This window comes from Dermacentor variabilis, chromosome 2 (genome assembly GCF_050947875.1).
Source record: "Dermacentor variabilis isolate Ectoservices chromosome 2, ASM5094787v1, whole genome shotgun sequence".
Taxonomy (NCBI): Eukaryota; Metazoa; Arthropoda; class Arachnida; order Ixodida; family Ixodidae; genus Dermacentor; species Dermacentor variabilis.
The window spans coordinates 88991163-89018194 of record NC_134569.1 but is presented as its reverse complement, the minus strand read 5'-3'; the positions used below and the strand labels follow the sequence as shown (position 1 = coordinate 89018194).

The following is a 27032-nucleotide window of genomic DNA, read 5'->3' as shown; positions in this document are numbered from 1 at the left end:
GTACACTAGCCGAAGGCACTTGTATCAGCTTTTATTTCCTTACTTGCGGCAGCTTCACCTTGAAGCCGTCGTGACGCCTCAACTGCAAGACGTAATTGAACCGTGAGTGCGCGGAACCCTATTCCAAAACATACTTCCCATGTGTCCCAAAGTCGGCGTATACGTAAAGCTCTTTGGGGCTTCAAATTAAGGGCCCTTTTCCTAGAACTATCTGTCACGTTGCAAATCTAGAGAGGGTCATAAAGGGCACCGAGAGAGCGCTTCAAGATTTTGATTAAGATGCAATGTCAGTTCTCCGTAGTTAACGAGTTAAATACCCTATTAAATATTTTCGGTTACGAATTCTGCTGCTTTTGAATTGTCCGGTAACGCGGCTGAACGAATCTTGAAGGAATGCATATCTCGCTTGCTGTACTTTTGGAGATTTTCGTCACCCCATGCTAGTGCTCGGTAAGAATGTGAGTTTCGATGACAAATAAATATGCAAACGTTCATTCTCAACCGTTTCTTTATTTAAGTACGGTGATTACATGAAAGTATGGGTACGTATATTCAAATAGGGCTATGGCTTGTTTCAAGAGAATACAAAGAGTTCATATAAAAACAAAAATAAATCTCCGCATCCAGATTGGTTTCTACAGCCAAAATGATGACATGTAGCCCAAACAAGTAGGCTTTCACGGAACAGTTCCAGGTATATTTATTCAAACCGGTAAAACCCTCGGTGTATGCACTTTTTTATTAAAAAAAAGGTAGCACGAATTCGACAGCGCCTGAGGCATATGATGGGCTGATGTAATATCTCGCGTCACAAACGGCGAATTTAGAGATTATGTGTGCATAACAAAGTGTGGTTCACCTAACACGCAGGAAACGCATGCTAAGTCTTTTCAATGTCGTATTGTAATAGCATCGTTTTTTTTTCAGGAAGAGCTAACTAAACAGGCTGTTAAAATGCAGAGCCCATATAAGTACTTCTTTAATTCCGAGTTTTTCAGAAACGATAGTGTTTGATCCTGTACTAGGTAGGTTATCTATCATGGGCCTTTGGGTGAACGATAACATATGACTTTTGCCACATTAACCTCATGCCGAAACTTTACCCTATCACTCCCCGCCTTTAGCGATATCTACGTAGTAAAGTTGCTTTTAGCCGAAATGATAGTAGTATTCTTATTTATGTGGACTGTTATCGACGGCAGGGAAACAAATCCGAGGCTGTTTTGTCTTCGAACCAGATGATAAGCTGGGGAGTGGTTGTAATGCATGAACGTTGTAATATACTTTTCGTACCGTATGATCTTAAAAATAACAGTTCTGAAAACAGCCACCTGTATCGTCTCCGGCAAAAAACCCTTGCGTCGGCATTGACTACGGTAACGGAAGATTAAATGCACCCGAGATATTCTATTCACTAGATGCGGTTCCGTTGCCAGTGTTGTTGAGCGCCGTGGTGACCAACTTGTTGATGGTCTTCATGGCCTTGGGATTCATCTGAATGATAATCACCACGTACGTGGTGAGCGCGGCGCATACACTCAGTATGAAGCCGCGATTGATAGTGAAGAAGTTCCAGCCGGTCATCGAGACTGGCGACGACGAGAGGCGACTGAGGAAGAAGTGCGCCTCCATCTTGGTGTTCATGTCGAGGCGCCAGCTGCGCAGCGTCAGTTCGTGCAGGTGCGGCAGCGGCGCGAGCGCCTCCTCGGACACCCGCGACGCGGCGAGGCAGGTCCCCAGGAAGGAGAGGAGGGAGTAAATGCCGCGCAGGCTGAAGAGAAAGCCTTCGTCTTCCTTGGTGTTCTTCAGCAGGTTTGTGTCGCTGAAGAGCTGGGTCATGTCGATGCAAACGCTGAGGACGATCATGATGTACCAGGAGAAGATGACCGGCCCGAAGATCTCGTTCAGGTCGGTGACCAGGGTGCAGATGCGCTCGTAGAAGATGCGGATCTGGGCGAGGGTGTCGGCCTCGACCGAGCGGCCCGAACGGTGCACGTCGCGTATGACGGCGTTGTGCACGCGGAAGGCACGCGCCAGTATCATGCAGAAGGAGATGAACAGGATGGGCACGAACACGAGGGTTCCGTAGACGAACAGGGTGTTCAGGTACCAGATGAGCGCCACCAGGAACAGCAGCGTGTTCTCCGAGTACTTGCGGCTCGCCTCCGTGAAGAATACACCCTGCGGTGGAGATGTTAAATCAAATGCATGGTGACTTTCCTTTCTTTAGATAAAAAAAAAAGGACAGTACATACAAAAGACTTAAAAGGAGTCTTTCCCAATGCAAAAGATTGCGGTGACGAAACGTTTTTTTTTGTTTGCTGCTGCATCGGATGCTGTTTCTGTTCACAAATATGTATCATATTATATTCAGTTATTACAGCGGACTGAATGCAGAATACATTACGTCGGTATGTCGACCTGTTGAAGTGGGAAATGTTCAGGTAATACGAATATTTAACGGCCAGGCTTAGATTTAACAATATTGAGTTGATTTGTGGTGTAGAATGGCAAGAGGAGGAAGGTGATGTTGGCTGTTAGTGGATGTAGCCTTGCAAGGCATCAGACAATTGGGTCCACAGGAATATAAAGTAATGATTGTTACAGATGCGCTTTCGGTCTGTACGCACTTAACTTCTAATAAACGGTTGCACTTGCTGACTATATATTCGACATTTGTCCCGGACATGTCGTCTGAAGTCCGCTTTGTCCTGGTCTTCGGACATATAGTGGAATCTTTTTAAATGAATCCGCTGACTCACTCTCATCATAGTCGCTAATTGGTCCGGCTCTAAATGTTCTTACTCATTTCTCTTTTATAACAGAAGCTAGATTTAAATGTCCTTTATTTATAAATTGTAACGAATCATCCCTAGTTCCGCTGATGATTTTCGATATCCAAAATTTCCGTGGAACACGAGCAAACGCCTGTCACGACAATGCGACGTGAAGTTAACAAGCTTTCATTGTAGAGCTTCCTTCCTAATTTTTTACCTTCCTAGATCTGGTTTATCTATAACTAATCTGTGCTCTTTCTTTCCATTTTTTTCTTTCTTGCCGCAGCTTCGCTTCCCTCCGCCGAAGGTTTCTCATATTTCCGACTGGTAACCTGGGTTCAGCTTACAACACCAAAAGTATTGTCCTTTGGTGCCTGTCAATTAGGCACAGATCCGGGTCTATTATTACTACTCTGCATAATTTGATTGAGGCATCCGGAAGAGTACGCTTCTAGGGTGCCGACCGTGGTGCATATTATTCTTTCCTTCTACGTTTATGAATGAGTTCTCCCTCAAATTTTGTTCTCCTATCGTTGCCTAATGCTTCGTTCTGACTGTTCCTTTTGTACCTCTTTGTCTTTTGTTGGGCGTATTTTACAATTATTCCAGTGTGACCAATCCTCTTCGTGTGTACTAGCCATTTTCCGAGGCAACAACACAACAAAAACATGCCGCCAATTGCTCCTTCCGGGCGCCTCCTTTCAGAAAATTTCACGAAAGTTCGTCACTGTTCATAAGCGGAGTGCTAGACGGGTGAACGAGACGATGCGCACATAAAGGCGGAACAGGATAGAAGCCTAAAGGCTGTGATCCCGCGCACGGTGCCACACCAGGCCGTCCACACTCCTACGCAACGCGTTGAAGTTAATCTGAGATGTGTTGCCAATCAGAGGTTAAGTTCATACCCTCAAAAGCTTCAGGAGGAGTCGGTACACTTCCATCCTGAATCTCCAGTGTCCATGCGGAGACATCGTATGTTTGCACTAACGTGCGGAGAGCCTATATAATGCGCTGAAGTGCTTCAAACGAACATCTGCGCTGTGTAACGAGTACAGTACACTCCAACAAATAGTGTACAAGCCACACATAACGGCACTGCGGCGAGTCCGATCTTGTGTAGCCATGCTCGCGTAAGCGTTGTTAAACATGCTTCACGGAGATTCTCTGATAAACTTAAGCGCTTAACAATCTTTACTGATTCTAATCGCTTTGATCCAGCCGAATCATTGATCCAACTACCGCCCAAATTTTCTACTCTCTAGGTGGAGACAAGAGAGCCTCGAGCTTCCTCTGTCACAATTTCTTCGCGAGATAAGTGGGATGCCTTAGATGAACCGATGTATCTTGGGCCAACGTAAGAGTAAGTTATAGCGATTCCTTTCTCTCGATTCCATTCCCTCCTTATCATTTACCGTCCACGACCGGCTGATCCTTGTGATAACGCATGCGGTCGCCGCTCGTACCACATAAGAAGCGCGGAAATTAATAGCATTGGAGTAGAATAATTGCAATATCCCGGCCTAGAATGAGTAATCCGGGTTCTGAGCCCATAGATGGTCCAGTACTCCCATTTGGTCCTTGAGACATTTCCCAAGCTTGGTGCTCGCGTTCGAGAAAAAAAACAGCCGTTGCGATTTCGCTCACAAACTGCGCCATGGCGCAGAGTACGAGCATACAGGTCACCTTGAAGACGTCTCTTGGCGGCTGGTTGTCGAGCACCCAGGTGACCGCGACGAACCTGAGCGCCAAGTACAGCCAGCCGACCACGGTGAGCAGACTGATGGGCATCCAGTACTGGCGCAGGTCGCGCGGACAGTGCAGCTCGAACAACGTGTCCTCCACCTTTTCGATGAGCGCATTCAACCGCCCCGGGCTGAACGCCAGCAAGACCGAGCAGATGATCGAGCACAGCGTAGCCAATACCAGCGAGACCTGTTCAGGAGAAAAATAAATGCGACCCTTACCTGTCCAGCATATTATTTAACTTCCTTGGTGCGGCCTAATCGGGTTTGCAACTCGCACACCGCACTTGTGGCGTCTGCCGGATGTCGCTGTGTCGAGACAATTTCCTTTTGATTGAGTGGCGCCTGAATGACAGGCGCTGCTGACAGTTGAACAGTCAAGCTTTTCTGTACGCGAGAGGAAGAAACTTCCTAACGCTTTTGATAGGCTGCACGAAGCGATAAGATGCGCTTCGCGGCTTACCTTGGTAAATTCCAAAGCTCGCCTGTCCTAGTGCATATACGTTGATTAAAGCAAGCTATGAAAACAAATTGCCGAGCGTGAAGCATAAGTCGCGACTTGCAACGCATGGTCATAGCAGGTTGTCTCGAACCACGAGGCCAATAAGACATACAGCTGAAACGCATTTCTAAAGACACCGTTCCCGCAATAGACAAAAGTACTGGGCACTGTAACCTTGTTTGGATCATGCGTAGTAAGCTTACCCGCTTGCCTGCTTTTGTACTGGCAACACCATGATATTAAACTCCTTCACTCGCTTGAGCCTTTGAGTAACGCGTAACCCCATTTCTCCCTTTATTTAGAAAAAAAAATGCAGTTTTAACTGAGGAAGGCTTGACTGGCGCCTATCCTTATGTACCACCTTATGCATATACCACCACAGACCCTTACACAGAAAGCGGATCATCGTGCATGGAAAACAAGCAGCAACAAAGAGCAATCAAGTAGCTAAGAAAATGTGAGCAAGTGAGACCTGATCAAGCAGGTAGCCGTGAAAGTTGTTGGATACGACCCCCATGATGGTCATGCAGACGTTGACGCTCTGGAAGGCGACAGACACGATGGCCCACACCGTGGAGCAGGTCGACAGGATCACGTGATCGTTGCTGTCTATGATGCGCAGGCCGACGCTACGCAGCGAGATGAGCGCCGGAAGGAGCACGTTCTTGTTCATGTTCGGCAGCCAGCGATTCCGGAACCTGGCCAGCCACGGGAGGCCGTGGCCGGTGCTGGCGGCAGCGAAGGCGGCCGCAGCGTCTCGTCCACCAAAGCGGTGCTTGCGAAAGGCGGACTTGGACAGGCGTATTATCTTGGGCCGTCCGTTGAGCATGGACTCGGGTGCCACCAGAGGACTTGTCCGGGTTTTCGAAGTGCGGAACATCATTTTGGCCCCTTCACGATGGCTCTCCCGCGGGCGTAGTGAGTGCTTTCTTGCCCGAGGGCCAACCTTCGCAGGTGAAAGAACGTGTGCCGTTATTAAAGTTGTTCGAACGAGCAGGGTATAGTGGTGCCGTATTTTTATACTGTTTTTGTTCGTAAGAGCTTATGAACTGATTTGCAACCACCTGCTTAAATACTTTGCTTGGCTATCATCTCGCTGGTATGAAAGAATTGCCGGCAGCCATTGTTACTGACCGTTCTTGTGTACTGACGGCTATGTGAATTTTGCATCGTGTTTGGAGGTCACGGACAATGTCCAAGGAGTTTCTAATGAGTAAGAAGTTCGGCGCGTATTCGCAAAGTAATTTGCTCTTAATTTGAAATATAGAAAAAGTAAGGAAAAGGAAAACAGAACTGGATGACGAGACAATTTGCCGCAGGTGGGGGCCGAAACAACATATTCTGCATTACGCTTTGAATGTTTTTACAATTAAGCTACCGAAGATGCCATCCTCCCGGTCACTTGCATATATATTTGTGTAGCTATAATAGATAAAGCTCTTGGACTTCATGCTGTGGCGAATTGCGAAAGCAGGCGTTGGCTAATACTCTAATCGAACCCATTATTAACAAGAGCCGCTTGCCAATTGCAAATTGCTCGTACAAAAAAAAATTGTGCATTGAATACTGTATCTCTGGCTCTTGCTTTCACTATGCTCTCATTTGCCATCAAAACTGGCCGCCTCATGTTCTTGAGCACAATTGCTGAGTTCGAATGAAATTATGAATTCGGACGAAGGAATCAGATTAACAAAATATTTCGTTTGTGACAATTCTTTGTCATTGACAAGAAACCTTCGCTAATTCTATACGTTCTTTTTCACGGTTAGTTATTAGTGTTTTTTACAGGCTACCTTAGCCCACTAAAACCTTTGTGAATACGGATTTCGAACTTACTATTAGATTTTTTTACGTAGGGTGTGACCTTGGGTGCTATAACGTAAAGATATTCCAAACTTTTTAATTCCAGTTCTTCAATCAGCCCACCGCGGTTGGCCAAAACTTTTTTGGGCCACCCCACTTCGCCTGTCAGTCACGCGACGTCACGCAAACCGCGATACCTCCCCATCTGATATGACGTGTAAACTCTGATTATGCATGATTGGATTGAACAAAAGAAACATCGTTATTTCTGATTCGACGCCTTTTCGCCATTAGCCCTAGGATATTGGTCAAAAGTTTTCGGGCTGCACCCACTTCACCAGCCGGTCACGCGACGTCACAAAACCGCTAATAGTCAGCGCGTCAAAGCGACGTGTACGTGTTAAAGATGCATTAATACGCCGGACAAAAATGAATTTTTCTCTGAACAGCCGCAGGCTGCCCTGTTCCGAAAAGAATAAAAGATGGCTACCGCCGACGATCGCTCAGGCAGTGGCTACTCGCACCTGCCGGAGAGCATGGGTTTTACGATCAATAAAGCTTTTTGCGTGGCCGTGTAACGCTTTCGAGCACTTTACGCACGTTTACGACTTCGCTCAGTCAACTTTTCTTTCCTGAGGGTCCTTTTTAGCATCATTCTTAAACGTCCGTTGCATACCGCTGCGATTTTCGACCAGCCACCGCAAGCTAAGTAAGGAAAAACGGAGCAATCGCAGACGCCGGCACCACCCTCTTCATCCGGTTATCGATTTTTTGTGCGCTGGCTCGGCCCCATTGAATCCCTCTCCACTTGAGCTGGCTCCTTGCCTCTTATCGGCCAATTAGGTAAGACAAGCCGCTTCATGTAGGCAATGTTATTAGTCTGAAAAGCAAACAAAAGTGACCTCCTATAAGCGAGGAGAGCATTTGATTGGTCTGTTTAGACAACCCTGCGGGTGACCACCCAATGCTTGCGTCGGTGGTTACGCAAATTTGACGTCAGGGGATTGGAATAAAAACATAATGGGACAATGTTACGTCATAGGGCCCCTTATCGCTATACCATATGTGATCTAGTGGCTAACAAGACTAGGCTGCACAAGAACGCCAGCCATTCATGCCCAAGTATTGCGGTTGACAGCATTACGCATTTGGTGCCTGTGCCCGAATTTGCGAGACTATTGCTGACAAAGAATGTCCATTCCGGTGAAGGTGTTCGTCACGTGTAAAAAGTTCTCGGGCTAAGAGGTTTGTGAATTGATGGCATACCACGTTTCACCTGCTTTTTCGCCTGGTGCGCCTCAGATTGATCAGGTGATGACGTTCATCGTACGAAAGAAACAAACGGGCTCAGTCAGAAACGAGCTAGTTGGAGGTGCCAGAATAGTTTTCGATACGAACGGTGGAGCTAAGTATGCGAGTGTTACCACGCTGGGCCCCCGTCGGAGTGTGGCAGCCGCAGCAGAAAATCGAACCGCGACACCATATCAGCCTCACGACGGACATAATGTGAGGATTCGACTGCAATTCTATTCCTTTTCGTGATTAGTTAGTGTCCGAGTGGCCTTCCGTCTACATTATCAGTGGGTGAGTCTTGGTTAATATAAGAAAGGAAGATAACTCCACGATAGGAAATGTTGAATTACACTGGTCCAGAACCTCATCGAGTTTTTAAGAACACGGACAGAAAGGTAGAGAGTTTACCGTGAGAGTTGTCATTTTGGCTACTCTGCAGAGGAGAAGGGGTATGAGGGTATAGATATAAGAGAGAGAGAGAAAGAAAGAGAGAGAGAGAGATAAGGTTGCCTGATCATATGCACGCATAAAGAAGAGACCATGTGGTCAAATGCGATCGGACAAGCCCGTTGATCTTAATGGGACAAATAAAGCGCCTTTAGAGACTTCTGCGCCGATGAGAGGCGAAGTTTGAATTTTCCCCGCATCAGTCCTCCAGTTTCACTTGCGAAGACCACCGCCGCATTCACCGAAAGTGCCACGTGTGCTGTCTGCAGTTGCACCAAAATCATCGATCACGTATCAACGCGATAGCGTTATGAAGCCCGTGCAGCAGAAAATCCGGCGCCGACGTCAAACGTCGTTCCGGCAAAGAAAATTTCGAAACACCCAAACCCGGGCCATCCGTGTGACGCAAAGAATTTACTGAACTGATTGAATTTCTCAAGCTAAAATACGAGGAAAAATCGTAAACTATGACATACACACAACTTGTAGACGTGATAGCTCTCGGACTGTCGTCGTCGTCATCGTCGTCGTCGTCGTCGTCATCATCATCATCATCATCATCATCATCATCATCATCATCATGGCTACGCCCACCGCAGGGCAAAAGCCTCTCCCATACTTCTCCAACTACCCCGGTCATGCGCTAATTGTGGCCACGTCGTTCCTGCAAACTTGTTAATCTCATCCGCTCACCTAACTTTCCGCCGCCCCATGCTACGCTTCCCTTCTCTTGGAATCCAGTCCGTAACCCTTAATGACGATCGGTTATCTTCCCTCCTCACTATATGTCTTGCCCATGCCTCCCCCCCCCATTTCTTTTTCTTGATTTCAACTAAGATGTCGTTAATTCGCGTTTGTTTCCTCACCCAATCTGCTCTTTTCTTATCCTTTAACGTTGCACCCATCATTCTTCTTTCTATAGATCGTTGCGTCGTCCTCAATTTAAGTAGAACCCTTTTCGTAAGCCCCCAGGTTTCTGCCCCGTACATGAGTACTGGTAAGACAGCTGTTATACACTTTTTTCTTGAGGGATAATGGCAACCTGCTGTTCATAAACTGAGAATGCCTACCAAACGCACCCCAGCTCATTCTTATTCTTCTGATTATTTGAGTCTCATGATCTGGATCCGTGGTCACTACCCGCCCTAAGTAGATGTATTCCCTTAAAACTTCTAGTGCCTCGCTACCTATCATAAACTCCTGTTCTCTTCCGAGACTGTTAAACATTACTTTAGTTTTCTGCAGGTTAAATTTTAGACCCACCCTTCTGCTTTGCCTCTCCAGATCAGTGAGCATGCATTGCAATTGGTCCCCTGAGTTACTAAGCAAGGCCATATCATCAGCGAATCGCAAATTACTAAGGTACTCTCCATTAACTTTCATGCCCAATTCTTCCCAATCCAGGTCTCTGAATACCTCCTGTAAGCACGCTTTGAATAGCATTGGAGAGATCGTATCTCCCTGCCTGACGCACTTATTTATTGAGATTTTGTTGCTTTCTTTATGGAGGACTACGTTGGCTGTGAAGTCGCTATAGATATCTTTCAGTATTTTTACATACGGCTCTTCTACCCCCTGATTCCGTAATGCCTCCATGACTGCTGAGGTTTCGACTGAATCAAACGCTTTCTCGTAATCAATGAAAGCTATATATAAAGGTTGGCTATATTCTGCACATTTCTCTATCACCTGATTGATAGTGTGAATATGGTCTATAGTAGTCTTTACCTATTTAACAGGGATAAGCGGGCTAGTTGGTGGTCGTTATTTGAATGCATCATGTAGCCGCACAAAAGCAAGGGACAAAGAAGGAACACACAAGACTGTCTTGTGTGTTCCTTCTTTGTCCCTTGCTTTTGTGCGGCTACATGATGCATTTCAGTAGTCTTTACTAAACCCTGCCTTGTCCTTTGGTTTACAGAAGTCTAAGGTGTTCCTGATTCTATTTGCGATTACCTTAGTAAATACTCTGCAGGCAACGGAAAGTAAGCTGATCGGTTCATAATTTTTCAAGTCTTTGGCGTCCCTTTGCTTATGGATTAAGATTATGTTGGCGTTCTTCCAAGATTCCGGTACGCTCGAGGTCCTGAGGCATTGCGTATACAGAGTGGCCAGTTTCTCTAGAACAATCTGCCTACCATCCTTCAACAAATCTGCTGCAACCTGATCCTCCCCAGCTACCTTCCCCCTTTGCATAGCTCCCAAGGCTTTCTTTACTTCTTCCGGTGTTACTGACGAAGTGCCTTCTTCTTAGAACGCTTCTATCTGTATTCTCTGGTTTTCGACGAATTCTTCGGAATTTCCTGGTGCCTCGGCTCCCGGTTTTGTGGCCATGGACGCGGAGCCTTCCAGAGGCCCTCCTGGCCAGCGGTCATCAAGGCCGTCCCTCACGAGGAAGAGAGGAAGCGTGCTCAGTGACACCGAAGACACTGAGCTATACTCGATGTCGGATGAAGACTCATCGGATGACAGCTTCATTACTGTCCGCAGAAAGAGGGCCAAAAGGAGGACTGTCAACGCGAACCCATCAACGCAAGCGAGCACGGCGACGTTGAAGTCAAGGCCTGAACGCTGGCCTCACGCCATCGTGTTCGTACCCGAAGAGCCCTCAAACAACCTCCGACTGCTAAACAGGCAAGAACTATCTGTTTTCTTGGAAGGGGTCGTGCCGAATGAAATTAAGGATATTCGGATAAATGCACGCAAAAATGTCCTCGCAATCGATGTTACCAACGGGAGTGCGCTCGAAAAACTGAAGCAAATCTCGGTGCTAGGGCGCATCAAAGTGCGTTCATATATCCCGATGGATGACGCATCCACAGCAGGTGTCATTTATGACATCGATGTCGCCATTCCCAACGCGGACTTGCCTATCCTCGTCAAACCAGCAAGTGAGGGTGTTGTCATCACGCGTGTGAGCCGCCTTGGAACATCGCGCTGCGTCAAACTGATCTTCAAAGGAGATTGCGTACCAACACACGTCAAAGTCGGTCACTTCCGACACCCTGTTCGGCCCTTCATACCAAAGCCTCTTCAATGCCATCAGTGCTTCAGGCTTGGACATGTCAAGGGTGTCTGCCCAAACTCGATACTATGTCCCCGTTGTGCTGAACCTCACGCGGAGGAGACGTGCCGGGCTACTGTCCTAAAGTGCGGCAACTGTAATGGTTCCCATGCTGCCTCGTCTAGGGACTGCCCTCGCATCAAGAAAGAGGTCGCTGTTCTCAAGCAAATGGTTCGGGACAATTCGACACACAAGGAGGCTGCTGCAACGATCCGGCGTCGGCGTCGGCGTCACCGAACCGCCTCAAAAAAGGCAGAGCCGCGAAAGGAGAGGGCCGCTTCCATTGTAGCACCCACTTTCTCCAATCAGGCCAAAAAGGGGCTGAACAGCACAAGGAAGTCGCCTGAAAGGAATTTGTCTCAAGAAGAATGGCCTGCGCTTCCAAGCCAGCAATCTCCCACAGAACTACAGATTGTCAAGCCCGCTCGGGAGCGTGCTCCTGCTGCTGATGCCACGCCTAAAGCAGATCGTCAAGTCCTTTCAATGCTGCGTCCCCTCATAGATGCCATTCGAGTGATTCTGTCGAACCTTGGAACTACGTCTGCTCAACATGCACTGAAAGTACTGGACGCCTTAAATCCAGTGCTTGAGTGCCTCGAATAGAGACATGGCCAGCCATCGCCCATCGTTTCGAGAGGAAGTCAAGGCAGCGTCAATCATACAATGGAACGCAAGAGGACTAAAATCACGCCTTTCAGATTTTCGTCAGTATATATATACTCATTTGTTCCCAGTCATTGTCATATGTGAGCCTAATGTGTCAAAACCAGTCAGATTATCGGTATACGAAGCTGTTATATCCGCAACAACTAATGCATGCAGCAAAGTCATCGTTTTTCTTCGTCAAGAACTGACATATGTTCGCCAGCCGATTCCGCCTCATGATAAAAATCAATACGTTTGCCTAACAATTAAAAAGGGCAAACTCATGTTTACACCTGTTGGCGTTTATGTATCGCCTTCAAGTGTTTTTGATCCCAAACGATTAACGAACATCTTGTCTATGTGCCCTGCCCCATATGTCATCATCGGAGATTTTAATGCGCACCATATAGCATGGGGAAGCGCAAGAACAAATACAAGAGGGCAAAGACTTGCAAACTTCGCCTGTAACCACGGCCTTTCACTCCTGAATGACGGCAGCCCAACGTTTATACGAGGCGTGAATTATGGCAGCTGTCTTGACCTAGCTTTCGTCTCCAGCAGTTTCACAAGATATGTTAAATGGTTTTCGGATATCGAGACACACGGGAGTGATCATATTCCCACATACCTTGTCATCAAAGGAATGTCCAGTCCCACCCCACGGAACACCATTCGATTAATTGACTGGACCACTTTTACTTCCACCATGGAGGATGCTTGTCGAGAGGGCCTGTCCTCTGGATTAGAGGAAGCAATCAAGTCTGCAATGCTACACGCCGCGCGCACGGTCACGGTTTCGTCGAAGCACACGGAATTGGATATAGAGTTGGAGCGACTTCGTGCACTCCGTCGTCGTGCGGAGCGGCGTTACCGGCGTACAAAATCCATCGAAGACCTTAGGACAGCCAGACGACTACAAAAGAAACTTCAACGTCGCATGGATAGATTGGCATCTCGACGTTGGGCAAGATTTTGCCAGTCACTAGACCCCCGAAAGCCACTTTCCCACATCTGGAGAACCATACGTGCTCTACGTTCCTTCCCTGAACAACGCTTCCCATTCAAAGCGCTGGCGCTCTTCCAGGGGCGACTAGAGGCTGATGTTGCAGAAGACTTTTGTGCAAGGATCGCTGGCCAAGCAACCGGTCCAGGCTTTCGAGCCCCCAGTCACATCCCTGTTTCACGTGACGGCCGCATGGATCTTCCTTTCATAATGGAGGAACTAGAAGCGGCTCTTGCTCTATGCAGGCGTTCTTCATCCGCGGGACCAGATGGAATATCCTACCGCGCCTTGAACAACCTGAGTGATGGCGCACGGAGAGAACTGTTACATCTCTACAACTTATCTTGGCAGGATGGCATGGTTCCCGAAGAATGGAAGATAAGCCGCTTGGTCCCTCTCCTGAAGCAAGGCAAGTCCCCACTTGAACCCACCTCATACCGCCCAATAGCGCTGGCCAGCTGTGTGGGAAAGATAATGGAAAAGATGATCCTTGCCCGCTCGGAGTGGTACCTGGAGCACTACAACATGTTACCGAATTGCATGGCTGGTTTTCGTCGAGATCGCTCTTCAGTAGACAGTGTTGTTGATCTCGCTACGTACGTCCAGCTTCAAAAGTCACGCAAAAGATTATGTGCAGCTTTGTTCTTGGATGTCAAGGGGGCATACGATAACGTATCTCACGAGGCTATCCTCGATGCTCTTGAGATGGTTGGTCTACGTGGTCGAGTTTTCCAATGGATCTCTCATTACCTTTTTATGAGATCTTTCTTTGTCTGTACCGGTGATCGTAAAACCGCACTACACTACACGTACCGAGGTGTTCCTCAAGGTGGTGTACTAAGCCCTACCCTATTCAACCTCACACTCATTGGTCTCGTTGATCATCTGCCAGCAGCGATCAAGATATCAATGTACGCCGACGACATATGTATATGGACCTCAGGTGTGACACGTCCTCAGATACGTGCAAGACTTCAAAAAGCTGCTACTCTAATAGCTATATACCTCCGCAACCAAGGTCTTGAAATCTCGTCAGACAAATGTGCACTGATGGCGTTCACTCGCAAACCAATGACACCCTACGCCATATCAATAAATGGCCAGTTAATTTCTTATGAGAAGACTCACAAATTTCTTGGCATAATCATTGATAGAGATCTCTCATGGAGCCCCCACGTGACCTACTTGAAGAAGCGTCTGACAGCAATCTCCCAACTTTTCAAGTTTCTGGGAGGAAAGACTTGGGGAATGTCAGTGCATGCAATGTTGGAATTGTACAGGGCTCTTTTTCTGGGCTTCTTGAGATACAGTTTGCCCGTACTGACCAACACCTGCCAGACAAATCTCCGTGCTCTACAGGCTATTCAAGCTCGGGCTCTCAGGGTTTGTCTTGGTTTGCCAAAATGCACATCGATAGCAGCGACTATTGCGATTGCTCGGGACCAACCTATACAAACACACATTGCGGTAGAAGTGTTGAGAGTGCACATTAGGCACGTTGCCCGTGCCTGTTCCCACCATCTGGCAACACTACCGTCAGAAAGGCCGCAGGCAGCATTTTGTACTACGATTTCGGAGTATTCCACCTGCCTCCCGTCAGGCTTCACCCCCGCAACTAAGCCATCGATTCCTCCATGGTGTTTGGCTCGACCCGCAGTGCACCTCACCGTACCAGGAATCAGGAAAAAATCTGAGCTGTCATCACCTGCTCTTAAACAACTAACTCTGCTCCTTTTGCACGAGAAGTACGCCGAACACGTACATATTTATACTGATGGATCGACAACTCTCCAGTGTTCCTCTGGAGCCGTGGTCTTCCCAGCGAAAGCCACCACCATCAGTTTCAAGACATGTCACCCAACGACACCGATGGCCGCGGAACTTGCAGCCCTTCGCGCTGCACTTCGTCTCGTCAGCCAAGAGCAACCTCGAAGGTGGTCAATATTCAGTGACTCGAAGGCTGCACTGCAATCTTTGCTATCGGCCCTGCGGCGCGGACCACACGAACAACTGGTATTTGAGATTAGAGAACTCATTCATACCTTAACTGAGAAAGGACACCACGTGACATTTCAGTGGCTTCCAAGTCACTGCGGAGTCATAGGGAATGAACACGCTGACAACGCTGCTCGGTCGGCTCTTCAAGGGGACGAAGTGGAGCCGATACCGTTATCAAGGACAGATGCCGCTCGAAAACTTCGAATGATCAGCCGTGACATCACGTTCTCCTTGTGGAACGCTGGAAGTTTTCACGACTACCGACTCCACAATCTTGACTACTCTCTACGCCTTTGTATTCCAGCTGGACTCTGCCGTCGCGAAGCTACCCTGCTTTGTCGACTATGGCTAGGGGTGGCTTTCACCAAGTCTTTCGCTTACCGAATTGGATGGGCCGACGACGCCACGTGTGAGGACTGTGGTAACGAGGAGACTTTTCAACACCTTCTTTGTGACTGTCCTCGATATAATTTACAGAGACAATCACTCGCAACCGCGATAGCGCGCTTTGACCAAAGACCTCTCACAGAGGAACTTATTTTACAATACCGCCATCACAAGCCATCGCAGCAGAGGGCGACGAGGGCACTGTTGCGGTTTTTGAGGGCGACAGGATCGGACAGGCGGCTGTAGCCTGAACAGATGTTGATAGTGCGGCAAGTGTCACTGTGCTGTGCGATGACAGTATTCGGTGCCAGTGACCGATGGTGACTGTGTGCCTAGGCTCCTTCTTTTCCTTATCTCTACTTTGTTACCACTTTACCTCCCCCTCCCCTCTCTCGCCAGTGTAGGGTAGCCAACCGGATCTTTTTCTCTGGTTAACCTCCCTGCCTTTCCCCTTTCCTCTCTCTCTCTCTCTCTCTCTCCGGTGTTACTTGTGGTATGTCAAATTCCTTTTCCATTATCTTCGTGGGTACCACTGGTACTGTATAAATCTCTGTAGAACTACTCAGCCACTTGAACTATCTTATCCATATTAGTAATAATATTGCCGGCTTTTTCTCATTAGCGCATACATTTGATCCTTGCCTATTCCTAGTTCCTTCTTCACTGTTGTTAGGCTGCCTCCATTCCTGAGAGCATGCTGAATTCTATCCATATTATACTTCCTTATGTCAGCTATCTTGCGCTTGTTGATTAACTTGGAATGTTCTGCCAGTTCTGTTCTAGCTGTAGGTTTAGAGGCTTTCATACATTGGCGTTTCTTGATCAGAGCTTTCGTCTCCTGCGATAGCTTACTGGTCTCCTGTCTAACGGCGTTACCACCGACTTCTATTGCGCACTCCTTAATGATGCCTATAAGATTGCCGTTCATTGCTTCAACACTAAGGTCCTCTTCCTGAGTTAAAGCCGAAAACCTGTTCTGTAGCTTGATCCGGAATTCCTCTAGTTGCCCTCTTACCGCTAACTCATTGTTTGGCTTCTTATGTACCAGTTTCTTCCGTTCCCTCCTCAAGTCAAGGCTAATTCGTGTTCTTACCATCCTATGGTCACTGCAGCGCACCTTGCCGAGCACGTCTACATCTTGTATGATGCCAGGGTTTGCGCAGAGTATGAAGTCGATTTCATTTCTAGTCTCACCATTCGGGCTCCTCCACGTCCACTTTCAGCTAAACCGCTTGCGGAAAAAGGTATTCATTATCCGCATATTATTCTGTTCTGCAAACTCTACTAATAACTCTCCTCTGCTATTCCTAGAGCCTATGTCATATTCCCCCACTGACTTGTCTACAGCCTGCTTCTTGCCTACCCTGGCATTGAAGTCGTCCATCAGTATAGCGTATTTTGTTTTGACTTTACCCACAGTGGAAGGCGGCCTGCACGGTACTCATCCCCAAACCCGGTAAAGCACCAGGAATAGAGAATCTAAGACCAATTTCCCTGACGTCCTGCGTTGGTAAGGTTGCAGAGCATGGCCTGCTCAACCGGCTCAAGGTGCACATCGAGGCCAATGACATGTACACCCACAATATGATTGATTTCAGAGCCGGCCTCTCGACACAGGACGCCATGAAGCTGATAAAGCATCAGATCATCGACCGGAGCACGGGTGATACCAGAGCCATCCTTGGATTAGACCTGCAGAAGGCGTTCGACAATATCTCACACGAGTTCATACTCCAGTCTATCGCCGGCCTCGGACTCGGGAAGAGGACCTACGACTTCGTCCGATCCTTCCTTAGCCAGAAAACTGCCAAGCTCAAGATCGAAGGATACCTTTCGCAAGAGATCACCCTTGGTTCACGCGGCACGCCTCAGGGCTCAGTCATCTCGCCAACATTATTTAACATCGCAATGATCGGACTTTCTAAGGAGCTCACGAAGATTCAAGGAATCAACCATACCATCTACGCAGATGACATCACCATCTGGTGCGTCGGCGGGAGCGACGGCCAAGTTGAAGCCGCCATGCAGAGCGCCATCGATGCGACCGAGCGCTTCCTCCGCCCCACTGGGCTCAGATGTTCTCCATCGAAATCTGAGCTACTTCTCTACAAGAAAAGACCCAGAGGTGGCGGCCATCGTGATTGGAAACCGGCGTCCGAAAGCGAAATACGGCTTTTCACTGGTGACGGGTCTCCGGTGCCCAGAGTCGACTCACTCCGAATATTGGGGATGTATATCGAGTCTAACGGTGCCAATGGAACCGCACTCAGAAAGATCACCGCCAAGACGGAGAGTGCTCTCGGCCTCATTCGGAGGATCGCCAACAGGCATCGAGGAATCAAGGAAGACAACCTCATCCGTATTATACATGCTTTTGTTCTCTGCCACCTTTCATACTCGGCGGCCATGCATAATTAGCATGTTGTAGAGAAGAACAAGCTCAATTCACTCATCCGAAAGGTATTTAAGCTCGCCCTCGGCTTACCTGCAAGCACTCACACCGAAAACCTGTTGAAGCTCGGAGTCCACAACACGCTCGAAGAAATTATCGAGGCACAAGAGTACTCACAGCTGCTCAGGCTATCCGGCACCCCGACGGGCCGCAAGTTACTCGGCGAGATGGGCCTCAATCCTGTCGACCAGTGCCCCGACGCCGTGCGGATTCCCGGCGACATCAGGTCTCACCTGCACATCGCGCCCCTTCCCCGCAATATGCACCCCGCAAACAACGTCGGCAGACGTCGGGCCAGGGTTACAGCTCTACTCGAGCATGTCCGCAATAACCGCATTGAGGCAAGCTTCGTGGATGCCGCGGCATATGTCCAACAAGAGGCATTCGCCGTCTCCATCGTAGACTCCAATTCAAGGCTCACTTGCTGCGCTACGGTACGCACTTCGAGGCCCGTGGTAGCCGAACAGGTTGCAATCGCGCTGGCTGTGCTCGATGGTCGCAGAGAGGCAATATATAGTGATTCCAAGGCAGCCATTAAGGCCTACCAAACCGGTATGGTCTCCCCCCAGGCCCTCCGCATTCTCCAAAGCGCCAAAAGTATCTCTCCGCATTCTCTCATTTGGTTTCCCGCTCACTTGGGGTCGATTGAGGGTTCTCCCTCTAACCCTAACGAGGGCGCACACGAGGCCGCGCGAGGACTCACTGACCGCGCCGCCTCAGCAGTCGCCCAGCCCCGCGGGGAACCCTTGGTTACGTTTAATGAGATCACCACGCACTACTATCTGTCACGACGGGTCTTCCCACTCCCGCACCCCGCCTTATGTAGGGCGCGGGCGGTTACCCTTCGACTTCTACAAGCCCGTGCATACCCTAACCTCGCGGTTCTTCATGCCATATACCCTGAAAGATATCCCAGTGCCGACTGCCCTGCCTGTGGACTAAGGGCAACATTGGACCATGTGTTGTGGGAGTGTGAAGCCATCAGCTCCTCCTTCAGCGAAGATAGGTGGGCTGCGCTCTTGGGCAGCCCCGAACTCAACGACCAAACCCTGGCCGTCCAGAGTGCCCGCGATCGGGCCGTCAAGCTAGGCTTGGCGGTCCCTACGTGGGACTAGCCGGGTGGCGCGGGGTCTTCCCTGCGTCTTCTCTGGACCAAAATAAAGTTACTTCACTCACTCACTCACTCACTCACCCATCGCAGGTTCCACGTCTTCATAAAAGCTTTCGACATCCTGGTCATCATGACTGGATGTAGGGGCGTAGACTTGTACTACCTTCAATTTCTACCTCTTATTAAGTTTCACAACAAGACCTGCCACCCTCTCGTTAATGCTATAGAATTCCTGTATGTTACCAGCTATATCCTTATTAATCAGGAATCCGACTCCTAGTTCTCGTCTCTCCGCTAACCCCCGGTAGCACAGTACGTGCCCGCTTTTTAGCACTGTATATGCTTCTTTTGTCCTCCTAACCTCACTGAGCCCTATTATATCTCATTTACTACCTTCTAATTCCTCCAATAACACTGCTAGACTCGCCTCACTAGATAACGTTCTAACGTTAAACGTTGCCAGGTTCAGATTCCAATGGCGGCCTGTCCGGAGCCAGGTATTCTTAGCACCCTCTGCAGCGTCACAGATCTGACCGCCGCCGTGGTCAGTTGCTTCGCGGCTGCTGGGGACTGAGGGCCGGGGTTTGATTGTTGTATTCATATAGGAGGTTGTGGCCAAGTACTGCACCAGTGTGGCCAATCCTGCTCTGGTGAGAGAGTGCTTTACCGGTTCTGGTCACTGGGATGAGGCCGCACTCCAGGCCTGTTTGTGCAATTTTCTCAACACACGTTTTTTTTATTTTCCGGTGGAGAATTGCGCGGCACCGAGATTTGAACCACGGTCCTCTTGCACGGGAGGCGGATACTCTACCGCCACCGCAGGAGTTAAATTAAAAATTAAATTATGAGGTTTTACGTGCCAAAACCACTTTCTGATTATGAGGCACGCCATAGTGGAGGACTCCGGAAATTTCGACCACCTGGGGTTCTTTAACGTGCACCTAAATCTAAGCACACGGGTGTTTTTGCATTTCGCCCCCATCGAAATGCGGCCGCCGTGGCCGGGATTCGGTCCCGCGACCTCGTGCTCAGCAGTCTAACACCATAGCCACTGAGCAACCACGGCGGGTCCCGCAGGAGTTGTACGACTCATTTAACCTACAGTGGTGCCTTATTTGATCAGTCAAGGTGGACCAATCTGAGCTCGGTTATACCGCAGGGATGGCACTCGGCTAGAGAACCTGATATTATGACCTGCACATGTGTGGCCATACATAATTGAGGATATATATAATTTTCTTTAGGAGGTTTCCAGGTGTGTGCAAATGAGCACAAATGGTCGGGCTGGTTCTGTGATTGGATTGGATTGGAGAAACTTTATTTATGCCTGCAGTTGGGCGCTCGCGCGCCCCGACGAGGGCCTACGTCATCCTCGAAGTTGCCGTTACTCGGCGCGGGTCTCCGCGCGCCGTTGCCGGCTCGCTGGTTCCGTGCCTTTCGAGCGCCTCGAGGACCTGCTGGACGGCCCAGAGCTGATCGTCTCGGTCGTAGCTCTTCGCGGCTGCCTCGAGCCGCGGTGGGAGTGTTCTTGATTTAGCGTATTCTGGGTATTTAATGCAGTCCCACAAGATGTGCGTGTAGTCTGCGGTCTCCCTCCGGCAGACTGTCTGTCGGATATGCCTCGGGGTACATGCGATTCATCAGTTTCGGGCTTGGTAGCGATCCGGTCTGGAGGTGTCTCACTACAATTCACTACGCCACTACGAGCAGCACAGGTTAGAGAGGTAAATGTGCTCATCCTTGACATCAAGTCAGCACGTTGAGGCAGCGCAGCAAGGTAGTATTGATTGCAGCACATCAATATTCGAGCGCTGTCATTAAAAGCTACAAAGCAAGCAGCGCACGAGCTCACGCTGCCGCGCGATTCGCACATACGTTACTGCGAACTCATATGCATTGCATCAGTTATTTATTAGTTGCTAAAGGGACAGATGGCCGCTACTACAGCGCAGGCATAACTACTTGTCTAGCGGCATGCAGTCAACAAAGATTGCAGGAGGCCCGCCGTTTCGCGGCATGCTGAAAGACCGCTGCCGTCGCGGCGCTACCGTCGTGCGCTCGAGCAGTTCCGTTCACATGATGTCTGCTTATCGCTGCTGTGAATTCATTTATAGCAAGCATTTCCTCGCATTTGTGCGCCTGAATCTAGAAGCGTGCAAACCTTACCTGAAGTTCAACTTCGTACGCGACTCGCTTCACTTGCGATTGACACCGCGCTAAAACATCGCCGCTTATTTATTGGACTGCGTACACGTATTCGGTTTTGCATAATTTATTGCCTGTACGCAGCGTGCCACCCCTGACAAAATCTTCGGCGCCCGATATTCGCTGCAAGCCGTGGTACAGCAAAACCGAAAGTGGCAGGTCCATATTGTAAACGTGCTTTCTGAAGCAGACGACCGAGCTTGGTACTACTCGGTTCAGGACAGAGGGAGCTTGTTAGCACCATTTTCGCAGCGCCCCCTGGGTAATGGAAGAGCCCCATTTTCTGTGGCAATGAAGGAAAAGCTAAGGGTGCGTGGCTGCTGCACAAGTGTTACCGCTCCAAGTAGTCCACCAGCGTTTGACAGTGCTTTTGGTTGCCTGGAACATGCGCTGAATCGACGCAGCTTCACGTGAGATGGTTTCGCGTTTGCTCAGACGCGGAAAGGAAAAGCCGCAAAATAAGTAAACTTTTACATGCAGTGGTGTGTTTTATCTTATTTAACTGTTGCTGGTAAGTTGTTCTTGTTTTCTCTTTCCCAGCTTAAACTAACGCGGATGAAAACACGCGACTCTTTTCAGAAGCGCTCTGACTTGTGCGTGCTTTGCCTCCGTAGCTTTCCCTTCATTGCCACAGAAAGTTGTCCGCCAGTATAATCTACTTAGAATTTAAAAGCTCTTGCAACATCGTCTGGCTCTTACGTATCGCAAGGAACTCAAGCTTGCGGTAAACGGTATTCGAAATATAGCTCGTCGACGTAAACATGTTGCAGCCTATGTCACAAGGACAGCTGAAGAAGGGAACATTCTGCACTCAAGAAAGAATTATGGTATGCAAATGCTTCGACAGGTGCTTCCGGCTTTACTAAACAACCTCGCCTCACGGAAAATAGATCCCCCTTCTATCCTTATGGAGCTTGTAAAACTACTTCCAGTCAAACTAATTCTTGTTATTGTTTATTGCGTTTGTGCACACGCTGTGTTGTGTATGACCTATTTCTTTTCTTTTTCTGAGTTTTGCTGTACTGAACATAGTGCTATGTTACGGTTCCCTTTGTTTTCAGTTCTTGTATCATAACAATGCTTTAAACTAAACTATAATGCTCATGTATAAATTTAATATTTTCCTTGTGCACACAGACTATACTTTTATAATAATAATAATAATAATAATAATAATAATAATAATAATAATAATAATAATAATAATAATAATAATAATAATAATAATAATAATAATAATAATAATAATAATAATAATAATAATAATAATAATAATAATAATAATAATTAAAATGTATTACTTCCCGTTTATATACATATATTCTTGTAGATTGACGCCTACCCACCCGTGCACTCACATGTGAGCGCCGCTGCTTTCTGTTGCCTTTCGTGAGTTTTTGGGCTCATTAAGTTGCCTGTGCGCAACTTTTTACTCAGAACCCGACCATAGAACTTTTTTTGTGGGAAAGTCATTCACGCACGTTCTGACATTGATGTCCGTAAAGGGCTCGACGGATAGGAAGACAGGTAATGCAAGTTCACTTCAATCTCGCGTGATGAAGTGACCTCCCCCCCCCCTTTCCTCCTCCACAAGAAGTTTCTAAACAGAAGAAATTGTAGAAACATGCGTGTGCAACATCTATGGAGCCAAATTCGCAAAGCTCTTCGTTGGTAAGCGTTCTTCGTTATTGGCTGGTCGCCTTCACTAATAAGCATCGCGATTGGCTAGAATTCGCTCTTACGAACAATTCCAGCGTCTATAGAACGCGACAGGCGGATAACCTACCTCGAGCCGCGGGATAGGCAGACAGGCTGCGTAGCTCTGCGGCAGGAACGTCGACGGTTTCTTGGGTTTCACCGGATCGTGGTTATCGAGCAGTGGCGGCGTCGGTGCATTCGACGCGACGCCGCGTCTACCTCGGGCCGAAGACGCCGCTGAAAGCTTCTGGCGTGCCCGTCCTACCGCGTCGCTTCCTATTGGCTTCCCGAAACGACGCGGTCACTCGGCGATATGAACGCATCAATCTAGGCTTCCCTGGCCTGCGCATGTCGCTTGGCCGCGCAGCTCAGGCTGTAAGGCGAGCGGCAGACAAAGAAAAGAACACGGAGGACAGCGCAGGACGAACCCGGGGGATGGTTTGCAAAGCGAGAGGGGTCACGTGGTGTTTACCAAGCAAGAAATATACATAGCGCCGGAAGGACCGTCAATCTCCTCAGAAGCGTGCTCTAGCAGAGGAAGCGCGAGGACTGTCGCGGCATCATATTTCGACCGGGGTACACCGTCGTGCGTTTATATACAGGTGCAAATTAAAGTGATAATGTGTCGAAGTTGGTTTATCATCCATGTCCAGGAGGGGTTAATTACAATGCCACTCCGTTTTTAACGACAGAACTGCTTGTTGGCCTAGTTGGTGCTTGCTAAAAGAGTTGTTTTTTATTTGCCGCAAGTTAGAACACACACAAAAGGAAGACACATAAAAGACAACACGAGAAACGCGCATTTCCTACTGGAAATGCGCCACGGGGGTGGTGTAGGAAATTCCCCTTGAGTGCGGCAAGTCCTACATAGGACTGATTGGACGCTGCATAAATGGACGAGCCAGGGAACGCGAACTAAATCTAATGAAAGATGGCGTGGCAGATTTACCAGCGCACTGCAAGGCCTGCATGTGCAAACCACGTTTTTCTGAGGTTAAGATTCTTGATAGAAGCAGAAATCAAACAGCACGTGAGCTAATGGAAGCTTACTATATAAAAAAAGAAAGGTTCAAGTTGCATAGGCCATACTTCTATCTTGTTCTACAAATCGGAAACGAGATTGTTTGACCGTTTATAACATAGGTTCGACAACAGCCTGCGCATGCGTGTATGTATATATATTCCAGGGTCACCGCCCAAACCAAATCCGTTGGAAGTGCCACCCGTGTTGTCTTATATGTGTCTTTCTTTTGTGTGTGTTCTAACTTGCGGGAAAAAGACATCTCTTTTAACTCAGTTTCCTTTTTTTTCGGAATGCGAGTACTTTACTAATCCGCTATTCGTGGAGAGCGTATATCGCCCTTTTGCGACAGACTCCAAGCCATAGCAGAATGTGATTCGAAATATATATTGCTAACTACAAAAAAAGAAAAAAAAATGAAAAGAAGAAATACACGTCGTCATTGCTCAGACAGGATGAAAAGTATGTGGTGTTACGCCTCCTCGCACCTACTATATATACTTACCAGCATTGCCTTTTGGTATCTGCTACGCACTGCGTGTGTGGGGTTCAAGAAAGTTTCTTAGGTCATAGTCACCGCAGCCATATTAAGAAGTAGCCTCAACACCTGTTCTTGACAGGAGAATAAAAATAAAGCGTTCACTTTATGTAGGCTGTGCACTAAGTGTCTTATACACTACCATGCCAACAACTGGGAAGACTCTTCCGGTACACATATGTATTTTCTACATTGAGAGAAAGGTGCGGTTCATAATACGTACATCAGTGCTATATGCCGACGTTATGGAAACTGTAGTGTCACACATCTCCACTGCGCTGATTCGGTAGTGTAAGCGTGATTGCAGGGTAATGCCAGTGCTCTACTTTATTGCATTACTGGACGCTTTGGTACCCTTTTGTTATGCATGTGACAATTTTGGCCCGTTCCCCAGAACGGGCAGTTGCCACTGGATATGTGCCCGAAAGAGACACGCAGAACAAGAGACGAGAACTGAAGACCTCGGATCAGTGGTGCTGAGTGATTTAGTAATCGTTTTAGTAATAAAGCAATTAGTAATAACGATTAAAGTGCAAAAATATCGGAACCTTTACGCAGCACAGTATGAAGTACAGTAAACCCGTACGAGTTTGGTTGGTATAGCGTCTGCAGTCATGACGCGACGTCCGTCCAGTCGTGTTAAATCACCCTAGTCGAAGTCACACACAACGCATACTGCATAAAATCATAATTTTCTTTTGTGTCATCATCACAGGATATCAAAACCTTTGCCAAAACACTGAATACCATAGATTCTCTGCTACAGATACCAAGAAGCAGCTCTGAAATCTACCCATTTTCCTTTTGATTAAAGGGAAACTGCTTTTAGGCTGAGTAGGCGTCATTGAGGAATTACCGAGTCGGAATAAGAGGCGGAAGCAGAGATCTGCTTTAGCGGCGTAAACTACTCGTGTCCCTGCGGGATTCGCTAGGCCGTTGTGACCCCACAAGAGCCAGCGTCACTAGTTGTGTCATCGTTACCGTGGAAACGCGTGCAACATTTGTGCCAAGGCGTCAGCACGCGAGATCCAGCGCGCATCTAGGTCAGCGCAGGGGCAAAGTTTTGTTTTGGACGCTGCTGACGTGCTGTGTACAGCCATGTATCTGTTACGACAGGATTACGTTGCGCCGTTGTTCATCTTCGCATTGCAAGCAGTGCTGTTCGAATATACTCGTGTCAGGATGCACACATAGGGTAGAGGGTACTTGATGTGCGTCAAAACCTTTAGCATTTGACCATTAATAACGTCTCGCGACTTCGAATGAACCACGTTTCTTTGTTGCTGGTCACCGCAAACAGTCGCTTAGTCTATAAAGCCGGGACATTGGTCAAGTCTTATCGTCTAAATAAAAGAACAAGGTACAACATGACATTTTTCTTCTTTTTCTTGTTCAGGCGGCATGGGGAGGAAGACAGACAGACAGAGAGAGAGAGAGAGAAAGAGGAATTCAAAGGTCCGAAGTTCTTTTCGAACGCTGAATCCTTTGCAAGGCGCATTACTTTGGAGCTCCTAGAGCTGCAAAAGAAAAAAAAAAAAGATCACCGCCCCTTCCAGTCCGTGAAGATGGTCCAACAGCGAAGCTGTGTTAGGTACACCGAGTGTTACACAATGCAAATCAAACTTCGCAAGCAGTCAATATCGTAAATCTTTTGTGTCACCATTGTTTCTTATTTCACCTCATTTTCGCTTTTGCGGGCTTCGCGTGGTGAGCATGCTTTAGGGGTGCTTTTTTTGCGGTTCTCCCAGTGTGTGCGTGCGTGCGTGCGTGTGTGTGTGCGCGTGTGTGTGTGTGCGTGTGTGTGCGCGTGCGTGCGTGTGTGTGTGTGTGCGCGCGCGCGCGCGTGTGTGTGTGTGTGTGTGTGTGTGTGTGCGCGTGTGTGTGTGTGTGTGTGTGTGTGTGTGTGTGTGTGCGTGTGTGTGTGTGTGTGTGTGTGTGTGTGTGTGTGTGTGTGTGTGTGTGTGTACGTGCGTGCGTGTGTGTGTACGCGCGCGCGCGTGTGTGTGTGTGCCCGTGCGTTTTTCCGTGCTCGGTGTGCCTCCTCCGCTCCCAAGGGAGCGCACTTCGGTATCGGCCTCCCGGTGCTGCCGTTTAATATTTCATATTTACAGGAAGTTCATAACAATTTAGACATTTGATGTCACGATCATGACGATACATTCACTGAATCTTGTCTTTCTAGTCAAGCGAATAAAATATATTGAGAGCCTGTTAATATATTTTGCCTGTAATAGCCTGCAGAAACGTCCCTCTACAAATAATTGCAATGGGCAGTGTGAAGATGAGTTTATTTTCAATTTTTCATAAAAACGTTAAAAAGGGAAACAAATTACGGTTAATTTTCGG

The 27032-nt window shown here is 48.1% G+C and overlaps 1 protein-coding gene across 1 annotated transcript; it reads right to left on the bottom strand.

The window, feature by feature from the left end:
• Positions 1-490: 490 nt before the first annotated feature.
• Positions 491-23507, bottom strand: LOC142572250 (uncharacterized). The gene is made up of 4 exons (XM_075681223.1): positions 23216-23507; positions 5494-5967; positions 4461-4709; positions 491-2181 (listed from the first exon to the last, which is right to left on the bottom strand). The coding sequence occupies exons 2-4, from the start codon at positions 5902-5904 to the stop codon at positions 1408-1410; spliced, it is 1434 nt and encodes a 477-aa protein (XP_075537338.1). The 5' UTR covers positions 5905-5967; positions 23216-23507; the 3' UTR covers positions 491-1407.
• Between the last annotated feature and the right edge of the window lie 3525 nt (positions 23508-27032).